Consider the following 14,224-nt stretch of genomic DNA (forward strand, 5'->3'; position numbering starts at 1 on the left):
ACGCTCGGAATCGTCGTCGTCAGCCCTGGACGTCGTTTGATTTGCGGAAATTCTAGCTTTAAGGGAAAAACTCTTCCCCTTTTTACATGTTTCTTAGATCTCTCCATTGTGCGTCACGCGATCCTGGTCAGTCGCCCTCGGGGCTGCCAGGTCTTTTCTTTGTTCGGGATCGTTCTGTTCATCCTTTCCATTAAGGCGTCTCAAATAGGCGCACTTCATTTGGAAACCGTTTGATGAGCAACCACGGCTTCTTCGATAGATCGAGCGTTAGATAAAGATTGCACATACGTTACTTAGCATATTTTTACGATAAACCGCGAAAAAGGTACCTAATTCACGCCTCAGCCTGATTATATCACACGGTTACTTCGTGTGGTGGCGCGTTCTGTACTCGGCACTAGAGGGACATCACGCGTTCGCACGTTTCTCACAAGTACTCGGTTTCGCCTAACATTCATATATAAACGATCTCCAACCGACTACCAAACATCCTGGCGTCTAAGGCCTCACTGACGAGTCCACTTAGCAGGCCCAGGACACGAAACGTTCCACAGAACCGCCAGCACACTCCGTTTCTCCAGATACGACTGCAAATTGAATCCGATGTTTTGTTCGTCGCTAAATAACACCATTACCAACGAGAGATCCTCTCGAGACCTCGTCATTCCTCGGATTAGTTTTCAGAGCAATGTTGGCGTGGCTTAGAACACGTGTTGGATATCAATCAAAGACGATTCTCGAACGTTTTTAAATTGCCAGGACACGCGTAATCCTTTGAGACCGGTCAGTAGTTTTATATGTCTCGAAGGCGCGTACTGAACGTGCCAGTTCTGTGACGAGCAAGCCGATAGAAAAGCTGGTAGCTACGAGGTAACACATCCGTACATAATGCGATGCGATCCATCTCGACTCTAACGATCGGGTTGGTCAACGAACAACCCGCGGAATTCTGCCATTAATCTTGGTATAAATCACACGTCTCGGACGCTGCTAGAATGTTGCGCTCGAAACGGCAATTGCCGCAGAAACGACACGGCGATGGCCGAACCATTTCCACGATGTTCGAAGATAGGATTGCTTTCCACAAAGTTGGCCAGGATGGAAGTTAATTCGGTTTAAATTGTAACAGTGGAAGTAGTCCTTGCGAAGTGAGGCGACTCCGTAGGAGTTTCTCTATTTCTTCTGAACAAGACTTATTTTCACATTTTTTGGATGCTATGAATATTTAGGGATACCTAGTTTAAATTTCAATTAACATTGTTTACACTTAACTTGATAGAACCCTTTATTTACTGAATTTCTCAGAAGTTTTCAAAGTCTAGACGTCCATCTTGATCTTGTATCATCTTATAGAGTTTACAAGTCCCGTCAGTAAATAAAGGGTTAAAGACTTTAATCGACAGGTACTCCTCGTCTCGTACAATGTCCCTTCGACCCGACACCAATCACGTCCAACCTCCCAGTATCGTCGTAAAACCTAAATGACGCAGTTTGAGACTCCTAGGGTGCGCAATTAACAAAAAAGTCGATTTTTCAGCGAAACAAACCAGAACCCTCGCCGCTACGATTGCGATAGAGCGAGACGAAATTGATGTCGGTAGCGGGCCGCGTAATGCGTGCGAAACGCGTGCGTAATTCGCGCTTAACACGCGTGCGGCGTGGAGAGGCAATTACTGATTAGCCACACTGTCGTCGATCGAACCACGAACGAATCTCGACGAACCTTTGCCGCGCCGTTCGTTCTTCCTTTTCGGGATCCTCACCGCGAGCGGTAAGAAACGAAACAGCGCGAATAGGAGTTTCGCAAAAAAATTCATCCCGCTTTTAACGCGGAAAGAACAAATTGGGCGCGACGGGATCATCCGCGATACTCGCGTAAGGGCTCAGACCGTTCCACGTTGGATCGATCATTTTCTCGGCTCGAGATCGAAAGATTTTTAGGAAATTGAGGTGTGTCGTAGGCTGGACGATTTTAGGAGGGATTTAAGTCATCGGTTTGGCCTCGAGTTCGTGAGGGAATATATACGAAATGCAACGTAGTAGATATGGTTAACACATTGCGTTGCCACGCGGTAGCAGCAAAGAATAAAAAAGAAGGATCTTCAACGATCGGCAATTAGTCGAGATTGGTCGAGATTGAAATAGTTCAATAGACCATAGGGTCGAGGTGAGATGCAGTCGTTTTAATTCATAAATCGAGCGCTCCATCGGCATCCTCGCGCTCTGATTGGTCAGTGTTTTCCGTTGATATCTCTTCAACGAAACCTCTGACAACATTTTCGCTAAGGAAAAAGTTGTTACAATATTTTTGGGACACCCTGTATATCCTTATCCGATTAGGACAGACGTCGATCCGTTGCATAACGTATTCTGTACAATAATACCTGTTACAATCATCGAGACGTACAATACCTAACAAAACACCTCTCTGCGTTACCACTTCCTCGTTCCTATTATCGCCACTTCGTTATTCTATCTTAACTACACGACGATTAGCTACTTTACCATTCCGCTACTTATCCCCGAACAACGAGTGTTCCACTCGTAATTCCTCCCCGGTGAAAAATTCAACCGAAACGGTTACACGAAACAACGCTAATTGGAAGAACGTGGGCAGAATCGATCGAGTCGCGACACACGATCGTTTCGTTTCGCTCGGAGCTAGGTGCCGTGAGCGGCTCGTTTCTTCTAATGCAAAGAGCGAAAATCGGGGACGCTTCCGGCCGAGATTTTCGACGATGTTTCTAATTAGCGGTGGCGAGAGCACTAATCTCATTTGCTAAGAAACGGATCGGTAGGAGCTGGCGGCGTTTCTAATCGGGAGCATGACTCGACGTTCGATTAATGACAGGAGATGTTACCGGTCAGGACAAGAGGATGGAACCTGAAGGGGTGGGTGGGGGGGGGGGGGGGCCCCGGGCCGGAGGACAGGGACGGGGGACGAAGGACAGGGGCCGAGAAGGCAGGCGGGAGAGCTCCATGGAACTGGTTCCGTTCCACGGATCACTGGAAACAATCATCCTTATTAAACTCACCACCGACCCACCCCACGGATATAAAGGTATTCCTCGGAATGATTTACCGAGAACCGTGTTCCCTGCCCTCTGAAAACAGGTGGATCTTCCGTGGCGCGTTTCGAGCGATAGATTTCATAAGTGAAACCAGGATACAGTTTCTTTTTTTTTTTTTTTTCTCTCTTTCGGAGCCCTGTCCCCTCGTCGATAAGAGACAAAAGACGGAGGGAAGCGAGAAGAGAAACGAGTGGCAGGAAAAATATGAACCAATAGCGAGGTATCCGAGCTGGTAGGAATCGGGTGGAACGATTAGCCGAGCCACGGTAGCTCGAGCCACACGATTCTAATCTAAATTAGATCTTAAGAGCTCGTAAAAGTAAGTGGCTGCGTACCAGGGCTTACGACATCCTCCGCGTATAGAAATCTTTCATTCAGCACCCGATTTCGTCGGGTCGATCGATCGGGACGAATTTGACGAGACGTGTTTCGGAGTCGGAGAGCTTGCTTCCTCGCGAAAATCGCACGAGGAACGTCATAGGGAACGGCGAGAGTGCATTTCGTTGAACCGATCGCGCGCGGCTCCTCCGTAAAAGCAACTAATGAATATGCATCAGCCGAGAGCGAGACTTTCCTCCTCTCGGCTAGTCAATAAACCTAAGCGACCATAAAATCCAATTAGTGTGAAATTAATACCGCAACACGGCGTTGAGAGAGGAGAAAAAGAGAGAGAGAGATAGAGCAAGGAACGATCGCCACGGGGGAAGGGATTAATTTATATGAAAACGGCAAAAAGGTACCCGGCGACTCGACGCCACGGAGGAAATGATCCACAATAAGGAAACGATAGATTACCGCAAAATTGCTCGAAAAAATCGATCGATTTCTTTATCGAGACGCGATCTATCATCTCCTCGGAAATTGCAAAATTAACGTTCGCTCCTGTTGTTGGACTGGTCGAAGAAAGGAAGAGCGAACGAAGCCGAACGGAGCCGGTCGACTACGGTGTTCACGTCGATGGGATCCAACGGACATTAGCGGTCTTATCTCGAAACTGCGAGTCTGGACTTGGAATTTCGAGATAAGACCTGGACCCAGGACGACCGTAAGAAGACGGACCTTGAGTTTTTCGTTCGCAGTCGTTGATCAAATTATTAAAGGCGAAAGAGAGGATTCTTGAGGAAGCACAGATATGAAGGCTCAGCTCTACTTGAGAGGGGAAATAGGTTTAGGACCATGTTTTTTTTTTTTTACCGATTTGCATGACATTTTTTTTAGCAAGAAAAGAACGTATATAATTTAATGAAACTTTGAGATCATTTTATACATATGTTCGAGTAAATGTAATTTTCTGAGAGTATTTCCTCTTTTAGTTATTCATCTCAAAGTATTCGCATATCTTTATTTTATATCTGTTGGTTTGGTTTTTTGGAAAACAATCGTGATCATAAATGGGGTCGTGAATGAAAAATGTTTAAGAAGCCCTGGTTTACCATCTTAGCTAGTTCGTTGAGATGATTCGTTATTTTATTTTTACACGTAGTACTGCAAGTTACAAACAATAATCCTTGTTGCGATAAATGTGTATGTGAGAGCAGCGTGAGTGGTTTACACATGTATAATATGCAGCAGGGCATCTTAATACTTTTGCTCAAATTCATTACACTCTCGAAGAATAATTCGAAGAATAATTCGGAATAATTCGGATTGCACGGATGCCATCGTAAATTAGATCGCGATTTTAACTTTGCCCTCGTGGCCAGCGAATTTCGATCGGCAAGTCGCTATCAATGGCGCACCGTGGCTGGTTCGCTTCTCTGCATACGTACATCCCCTCTACGTTCGTTAATTACGAGAACCCATACCGTGGCCGCAGGACCGGACCTATTACGAGCGATTACACCGCTATTAGTTACTTCTACCTACCGGGTGTTCCGTGGCATGAAAGCAGCCACGTCCGAACGGTGGGGGGGAAAGGAACGAGACGAAGGAAAAAGCTACCCAGATATATTGCGATACACCCTGTTGCCGGCACGTTACCGCGAGCAATTGGATCCAACCTACGGGAACTTAATAACGTTAAACTATCGTTTTGACGCCGTGGAATTTCCATGACGACGATCCCCTCCCTGAAAAACTCGATGATCGATGACGGAGTACGTACTGTTTCGCCGACCGATAGATCTTGCAAGTTTTCCCGGATTCCAACGCCAGTCCCGTTGATCACTCGCTGTTATTACTCGTTTGCCTATTATTTTTACCGATACCGCGGTTTCGATCATCAGATTATTTTCCTCGTGAAGCGTTTTCAACGTAGAACTTCGGTAAATACGATCTGAGGATCGACGATGAATCCGCTATACGTATACTTCTGCTAATTTTCCGTAAAAATTGTTCGTTTCACTGGATTCTCTAGCCATTAACGATCAGGATCCATCAAAATTAGAATCCTATCGTATTTTAATACTTCGACTGCCAGACCGATACTCTTGAAAATTTCTACTTTAATTAAAATCTGTTCATAAATTATTAGAAACTACATAGTCAAATTTTTGTTCGTTTTTTGGGTCCTAAATTCACCTCTTGAGTTTGACCATACAATCCGGGAACATCCTATAGAACAATATTTCAAAATTCGCATAATAATGGGAGCGTACAATGGGATCGTACTACGTACCTTAGTAATAATAAACTACTGGTAAAGTGTTAATTTAATCACGGATCATGAATCTTGAAAGGACATCGACAGTCTGTATCTATCGCGAACACTGAATCAAGAATACCTCAGGAAAAACCTCAAAAATCGAAACATCAAATTAGTTTCTCTCAACAAATATAATCTTCAGCGTCTATTTTCGTTTTACGACGGCGCCCATGGCCCCGAACCGATCGTAAATTCGTTCCCAGCTAACGAATCCATTAAAAGACGAATTTTTGGTGACGGCGTTCGGTGGTCTCGTTTGAAACGGTTCCAGAAACGTGGGAGGAAAGCGCACGGGAGCGGAATGTTTCGGCTAGGAAGTGATACCTTGACTCCGCGTGGCCCCGCTGCATCTGGATCCCGTTACAACGGGGAGCCTGGAACCCGACGAACGCGGCTAGACACCTTTTCTATCGTCTAGACCTGCGGGAGGCGCACGAGCCTCCTATCAGTCCCGTTCAAGGTGCACCGTAAACTCTCGACGAGGAGGGACGATGATTCGAGGAATGGGATCAACGAGAATTCCGTGCCACGAGCAGGAAAATTGTCGTGAACCGTGGTAACGGCTCGGCGCACGAACGCCGTGATTTATATTTATAACAAGAACCGATGATGGTCTTTTTTGTTGCGCATAGAGGCGGCCATTAATTTAGCGCGTGTTTGCGTAAAAAAAAAAAAAAAGATTTCTCGGCTGGTTGAACTCATCGGGCTGATCCAGCGAACCGTTACTCTCTATGCAACGAAGAAGACCATTATCTCGATATAAATGTAAATCACCGTTCGCGAGGTCAGTGGTTACGTTACATTAGTTTACGGCCGATCGCTGATATCGCTTTTCAATTGGCTAGCAAATTATCGTAACGCCTGGACGAATTGGGATTTAGTACTGGGTTTAAAATATATAGCTCCCCGAGGTCTCATCGAGCAATTATATTAATAATTGACTCAAACATCTTTAAAGATTTCTTAGACGGTGAACTCGCGCCAGAGAACCGTTACTTTACACAGACCACTATCTCGATATAAACACAAAACGTCCTCTACGAGCTCGGCCATTACGTAATTATTACGTTCGTTATTAGATCTAGCATCGCATTATGCTATCACGAAGAAAATAGACACGATAATCGTAATTGCTGGTTGAGACCTCATAGTAATAATTGCTCGTCGGGACCTTACAACAATAATTCCACCGAATACGATAATCGTTCCAAGCTTGCCTCGCAGAAATGGTCGAAGCTGTGCGTGCGTACTGTACGCCGACGAGTTAGGGTATTATTCGAGGGGGCCGACAAATGTATCGAGTAGCACCGAGCATTTCTTTGGACTTACCTGGTAAACACGTCGGGATAATGAGTTCTCGAGAAAGCTTTCTCGAGTTCCTCTAGTTGGAAGCTGGTAAAGGTAGTCCTATATCTGCGTTGCTTCCTTTTCGGGGCAAAGTCGTCGGCCTCGGCCTCGCTCTCAGGGCTGGTCGGCGCTGCTCTAGGGTGGTTGCTCTCCTCCTCGGGCCTCGACTCTTCCGTGGAGATTCCCATTTGAGTGGATTGAGGTGTCGTGGTCGTGGGTGGCGGTGCCGATTGCTGGTGAGGTGGTTGGCTCACCTGATTCACCTGGCTCGAGCTGCTCGTGCTGCTCGCAGGACTCGTCTGCGGGACAGCTTGCTCGACGCCTCCTCCTCGCGTCGAATGATCTGTGGATCGAAAGGACGTCTTCGTTTAGTCCACCGACTTACCATCGTCCTTATTTCACTTGTTATTATTTCGGTTTAAACGGAATTCGGTGAGAACTCGTTGAGGAGAAGATATTTGGAAAACTCTTCAAAGTAGTATGGATGCTTCGAGGAGTCCAACGAATGCTCTCTTCAATTTAGGAGTAGAATTTGTCGAGAAGAAAGCATTTGGAAAACTCTTCAAAGTGCTCTCCATACTTAGAGGAGTCCAACGAATATTCTCTTCTCAAGAATGTTGTAACGAACACAGAGCAAATAATAATCTTATTTCTTCGATAATTTACTAATCCAGGGCAGAATACTATCGCTCTCGCTCTCGATTCCTCCGTCGAACTCTGAGCTCTATCTGACGAAATTATCCAGAACGATTTGTAACGGAAAACCGCGGTCGTGGTTGGACGTAATCCGAAGCGTGCTGTCGCACGGTCGAACGGTTATAATTAAACTAAATCGCGCGGACCATGGTTAACGTTGGTCCTCGACCGCCGAGTTATTAACGATTCAATTGGATTCCCCCGACTGGCCAGGGAAATCCTCGTGGTTTAGTTTCCGCTGCCAGCAGGTTCAAACGCCACTGTATTAGAGCTCTTGGAATACTTGGAATATTCGAAGGCATTATGGATTAAATACAACAAACAACTACAGGAAGTTCCGATCGTCGTTCCAAAAATCAAATTTTCATAGACCTTGGGATTCGCAATCAAACTCTGTCTCTAGTGCTCCGCTTTCGCGCGCAGTATCGTGATTGAATTCATCTCGAAGTCTGATAAACAAACAGAGCTAGTGCCCTTTGGCACGAACCTTCCGAATGGACCATTCTGTAGTCGAGGCATTTTCGGGAATCTATTTCTCAGGATATTTCCCAGGGTATTTTTGAATCAGGTTGTATGCACGACCACGCAGGTACGTCGAGACACAGCGAGACACGGAGAGACGAAGGAGGACAGAGCTATCATTCCTTTCACCGACCTTGCCGCATTAATGATCCCTACAAGCCCACACTTCGGCACGTTCGACGCCGTGAGTGATCATGTAACAGCGCTCGATTCGCTTGTAACGACCAGAATCATTTTCACGCGCGATCGATACCTCGACATACCAGCCGAAGGATCCCACCTCGTGCTTACAAGCTGCTACTGATAATTCGCATCCGTAATTTGCAAAGCTGTTTTAGCCCTTCGAACCGGTTTCGTCTCGCTAATGAATTTAGCGAGGATCCCCCGATTCCTCGTTATAGTTAAATTTTCGATGCGGGAAACGGTCGTCCATGCGTGGGTGTCGTACGAAGGCTAGGAGCCGATACGCGGGAGTACGGAGCACAGAAGAGCTCGAACCAAATCTTTTTACATTAACACATTGACGCCGGGTTGCATCACCGGTCATATCGTGTCTGCTCCTTGGGGCGGCGTGCATCACCGGTGAGTCATACAGCGTGCTGAACAGTGCAACCTGATACCGCGCCGCCTCGGTCAGTGTCTTAACTGTGGCACGATTTTGTCGCGTAGGGTCACGGCACCGACACTAAAAAACCGCGCCGGTGTCAACTTGTCAAACAAAAAACCAAACAATTCTGTTTAAATTTTTAAAAGGCATAACATAGAGAAAAATTGAATACCAAAAATTTTTTCAAAGGTTTCCACCAAGTGATGAATGCTCGAAATTCGACCTCGTGAGGCGAAATTGTTCTTTCTCGTCGTCGTGGTTGGTCGAGAACGATTATCCTCGTGCATGGCAGAGGATATCGAACTTGGCACCTCCTCGATTGGTTCTCCAAAAGGCTCGATATCGCGCCTCGAAATCCGTTTAAGCGAGATCAAGCCACGAAGGTTCCGCTCGGCACGGGAAAACGATGGAAGGAGGAACAGCCGTTGTTAGTTGGGCCGATTTATCGGGAATGAGTTTATAATGCAGGTAGCCTGCACGTAATGCGAACGATAAGCAAGATCTAAGCCCGGCCGAGCCCCCCTTCTCGTTTTTGTTGGCTTTCGCGATTAAACGTTGAATACGTCGTGCGTACGGGCGAAGAGTTCGCTCGAGGATGGCGTAGGTAGCCTTTAACATTATAACAGCATTAATGGGCCCGAAGCCGCACTTAATCCTCGTTCGTTCGTTGGCCAGTTCGGTTCGTTATTAACTGAAAATTACCGAAACCGAAATCTAATTCGCGTAAACACTGTAATTTCACAGCCGGGAGGAAGCGACTGCTCGAGAACGCTTCGAGCTCCAGCCATCCAGCCCCGTTCTTCCTTCGTGGAACATTCCCAATTTCTACGCGTTCCCAGCTTTTGAATTTTGATTTAGTTCGGACATTAAAGCAGTCTTTCTTCGAGTCTCAAACTTCTTCGATACTTGTCCTTTTACTGAGCTTGTAATACTGGATGGTATTTTTCAGAACAAGTGTACGTTTGAAGGTTCATTCTTCGATTAAAAATTATACTCTGCAATTTTCCTAGAAATTTTATTTTCATTTGGTTGGTCAGCTTTCGGTTCGTATTAGCAAAAGGATTGTCTCTAGCAACGTTGACCAACATTCCGATACAATACCAATTTTAAAAGATTCTACGTAAACAGTTGAGTTCGGCAGAATTATCGATCGGAAGGTCTCGAACAAGCCAAAGAGAAATCTTAAAATTATGATCGTCCGGTTTACAAACGGAGCAAACAAATTTTCGAACAAAACGTTGCACGACAGTCTCGCGAGTGGAAGATCCAGCCGGTTGGCAACCGCGTTAATTGACTCGTCGTTAATTCATCGACTGGTATTGAGAATTTACGATGTTAATTTATTTCTTCTCCCGAGCGGCTACGCGTTCTTACACTGTATCGCGGATGCCCGATTAGATGCGTCACGCTCGATTAGAGGCTTTGGATGGAGTGATTTCTGAGAGAGCGGCATGAAAATCTGCCAAGTCATTTTCTGTCATATTCGCGCGCAACTATGTACAGTTGCTCGCAAAAGTGCGCGCCCGAGTGTTTAATCGATTTGAAAGTGGAACAAGCAATTCTAATTTACTCGAATGTAAACAAAAGATCGTGCTCGATAACGCTTACCTGTATATTTTAGACTCGAGGTGTTCTTTTCTCGGGGTACTTTTAGAGAAATTATTGGACGAGGTATTACAGGTCTCTGAATTTTTTTTTTTTTCAGAGAGCAAAATAATATTTAACGAATGATAATAAAATAGTAATTTCGTCCACGCAATCAACAAGAGGGCGCAGAAAATTTGTACAAAGCCGGAACGTACGAAGTACCAAGAAAATAATTATAATATGCGAGGGATGGTTGCTTTTGCGAGTAGCTGTATGTGCCAGCTTCGAACCAGTCGTATGCGAGCGCGTATTAGCCTGGCGCATTACGCGCACCGCGTACATACGATCGCGATTTATGGGCATACAAATTAGCGCGGCGTAATAAACTAATTAGCCGACTCATTGAGGCCGCTTGTGTTTCTCGCGGACGTGTTATAATGGCCAACCTCAACGTACACGCAACTACTCTGGTACGATGGTCTTGCGTTTGCCCGAGGTCTCGAGAATTTTCCACGACTTTCTTCGTCGATTTCAACCGCCTCTTTTTCAACGACGCGTAATATTCTAATAACTGCTCCGAAAGCTTCCGAATCGAGCCAAATATAAATTAATAGCTGAATTCCTCGTTAACGCGGAAACGAATAGAAAAGTTACGGCTATTATCCAGTGATAATTGCAATTGACATTAAAAATATTTGCATGTCGATTACTGGTCTCTCACTTCCCGGTACATTAGGTAACGAGTTTTAGCTTTCATTAGTCAAACTTGGGCATATTACAAAACGAGGAAATGATAGCTTTTAGAAGTCGATTACGGACACTCGTCTGGAAAAATAATGAAACACGACGGAGTCCGGGTAAAATTAGAGAGAGTTTGAGTCATCGATTGCCTTCGTTGTTGAAAAAAAGAAATATATATATATATAGATTGGGGATTAATCATGGTGCTTGACTTGATTAAATAGTTTAATGGGAAGGATCGTTGTTCCGGTGGGTTGATGTGAATCACGGACTCGGGACGTCGGTGTACCGCGACGGGTGCACGCCGAACGAGGTGTTTTTACATCGAATCATACTTGCAAATTCGCGCTAATAGACGCATCAATGCGTCCTGTGACAAGAACCGGCGACGGTCGGACGTGTTCGATTTCTCGGCACGATAATAACAAGCAATTACGAATTATCGGCAGTCCCTTATTCAGCCTGTGGCTACTCACGCGATAGCGTTGCGGATAGGGCCCGATATTTACCTTCCGGATGCAGGTTGCGCCCGCGCGTTCGTTTAACATTTCCAGCTGAATTAATTAGCCGGTACAATGTCCCGATAGCAATTGCAACAATGAAGGAACTTTCAGAGAACGATCAAAAGATGTGAAAGTCAGCTCGTGTGGGGCAAGGCGGAGTCGAAGTGGGCAGAAAGACAAGGACGAATGAACCTGACGAAGCTGACGAAGCTTTGGATCTCACGTAGAAAGATCTTTAGTGCTTACTTTTTTTTTTTTTTTTATTGGTATTCAGAAGCATAGGAGAAAAGTACAAAATTATATAAGTATAATCTTATCTTATCTTATTACTATATGTATAAAGAGGAAGCGTTTGTTTGTATGTACACAAAAATTTCAAAAACTACTTGAACGATTGACACCAAATTTGAACAGTAGCTTCCTTTCGAATCAAACTCCAAAAAGTGTGAAATGCGTGGGTAACCTAATCTCTCCTTATTTTATTTTAAACTTGGCAACTTCTCTAACACAGAATTATTTTTGTAACAGAATTTACTGATTGCGGAAATTTTTAACATATTTCTCTTCGAATGTATTTGAACATTTCGTGTAGAGAACAGTGGAAGATTATATGTATATTTTCGTAATAGTATTCGCCTTTCGTGAAATGTTCGAGGAGAGGCCCTTGCAATTAGCGTCGGACCTCGATAAGTCTAGATCCGTCGCTGCAGAAGAGGGTCGAGGCGATGGTAGAACCGCTTACATAGATATTACACACGTAACCTTACTGTGAGAATAATCTCGGATTCGATCATAAGAAGTAATTAAGTTGGCAAGAACAAATCTTTCTTATGTCGATACGCGACGACCCGCGGATCTAACGCAGTGGTTCTTAACCTTCTTCAGCTCGTTGCGTGTTTTTAAAGTCCTCTACCCGTAAAACACACCACTCTCTTCTATTTTTCTTTATCTCGCGTCTTATACGAGAACGCAACATGCCCCATTCGACGAGGAGCGTCGTGAAAATATTTGAGAGCACACACCTTCCTCCGTAACAAAGGAATTGATACGATAATTACTCTTGGCAAAGATCATTACGTTTCTCCAATAATTAACTCGACCGTGAGATCGACACCGTGTTTGTTGATCCAACGGGTGAGTTTTTGTCGCGCGACGAAACGCGAGCCCGTTTTATGACTCGAGTGGATCGTTAAATTTTGCGGGTACACGCGATTCCTTGGACGATAAATTGAGTGGATGCAATTTTTACGAACGTAGGTTTTGCAAAAAAAATTACTTTAGTATAGAAAAGTATAAATTACAGAGGCCATCGAGTCCGTAACCTCCGTCAATAAGTAGCACGAGCAGCAACAGAATTATTTGTACGATAATTTTAGCCCCGGTTATAGTAATTTCTAGGTCCTTGGGTTTCTTAAAAGATCCTTCCTCGATAGAAAAGTCGTGTTCCCATCCGAGCAGATTCGAGAACCCCGTCGTAATCTCTCGCGAACGTTACCGTTGTACATTATTCATTCTAAACGTTGGAAAAAACTCAGTCGGATAATTCTCTCCGGGAATGTATGTTTGTCGTTTTTCCACGATTTACCGTCTCAAAGAACCTGTTTATCCCTCGAGGAAAAAGCAACGCTCTTACAGGCATGCGCGCCGCGACGTCAGTCCAACGATTATTAGGACGCGCGTTCATTAATGCGCGGTACGCCGTAACGCAACACGCGAGATTTTTTTGTCCCTAAGCTTCGATGAAAATCTTCGTTCGGCGAAGATGTAATTTGCAAATTGCTCCATTATCCGTCGGCGAGGCTCGATCAACGATTCACGTTCGCGAAATTAATTAAAGGCGGAGAGATAGCGTTGGGGTGATTTGTCGACGTCGAGGGAGTCGCTCGATCATCGATCACTCGAAAATCGAAGGGACCCGCGCTCGTTCTGTAAATAAATGTTAAATCCGTTGGCACGCGGTAGCCTTTGGTCTCATCGTAACGATCGTACCTCGGCTCGAAAGATGATAATAATTTTCATGGACGATCCAGGGACGGATCTACCGTGAAATTTATTTATGGATCTTCGTGTTTCATACAGTGCCAAGTTAATTTTTCCTAGTTAATTGTTTAGATTTGAATATTTAGAAGCGTGGTAGAATAATTTTTCACTTTCGAAACTTATATTTCTTCGGTTATTAATTGTTATTTCCACTGAATTCTCGTCCGGATCTCTGAAACACTTTGAGAAACGCTGCATTCGTTTCGTTATAAATCGCACACAGTATTTTACTGTTCAACGAGGTGATCTTTGAACCGAAAAAAGCGTCTGAACTTGACACGCTGCGCGATAAAAAACGTACGAGATCGATCGATGGAAAACCGAGCATCGGTGTCTATCCGTTTCGATAATCGAGAGGGTCGCGAGTCTGGGTCAATTCAACGCATTCCCTCCGTCGATCGTCGATCGTCGATAGTGATCTGCGAACGATCATTAAGCAGAGATCCCGAATGGCGCGTGGTACGCA

At 44.9% G+C, this 14,224-nt stretch overlaps 1 protein-coding gene across 3 annotated transcripts in view; it reads right to left on the bottom strand.

Annotated features, from left to right (window-relative positions):
* Positions 1-14,224, bottom strand: part of LOC128879809 (homeobox protein aristaless-like) — a 120,551-nt gene that overhangs the window by 40,861 nt on the left and 65,466 nt on the right. For all 3 annotated transcript variants that reach the window (XM_054129314.1, XM_054129304.1, XM_054129294.1), the window contains exon 2: positions 7,045-7,405. In XM_054129314.1, the coding sequence (XP_053985289.1) occupies positions 7,045-7,405 (361 nt within the window). The remainder of the gene's footprint in view (positions 1-7,044; positions 7,406-14,224) is intronic.

Source organism: Hylaeus volcanicus, chromosome 1 (assembly GCF_026283585.1).
Source record: "Hylaeus volcanicus isolate JK05 chromosome 1, UHH_iyHylVolc1.0_haploid, whole genome shotgun sequence".
In the NCBI taxonomy this organism is placed as follows: domain Eukaryota; kingdom Metazoa; phylum Arthropoda; class Insecta; order Hymenoptera; family Colletidae; genus Hylaeus; species Hylaeus volcanicus.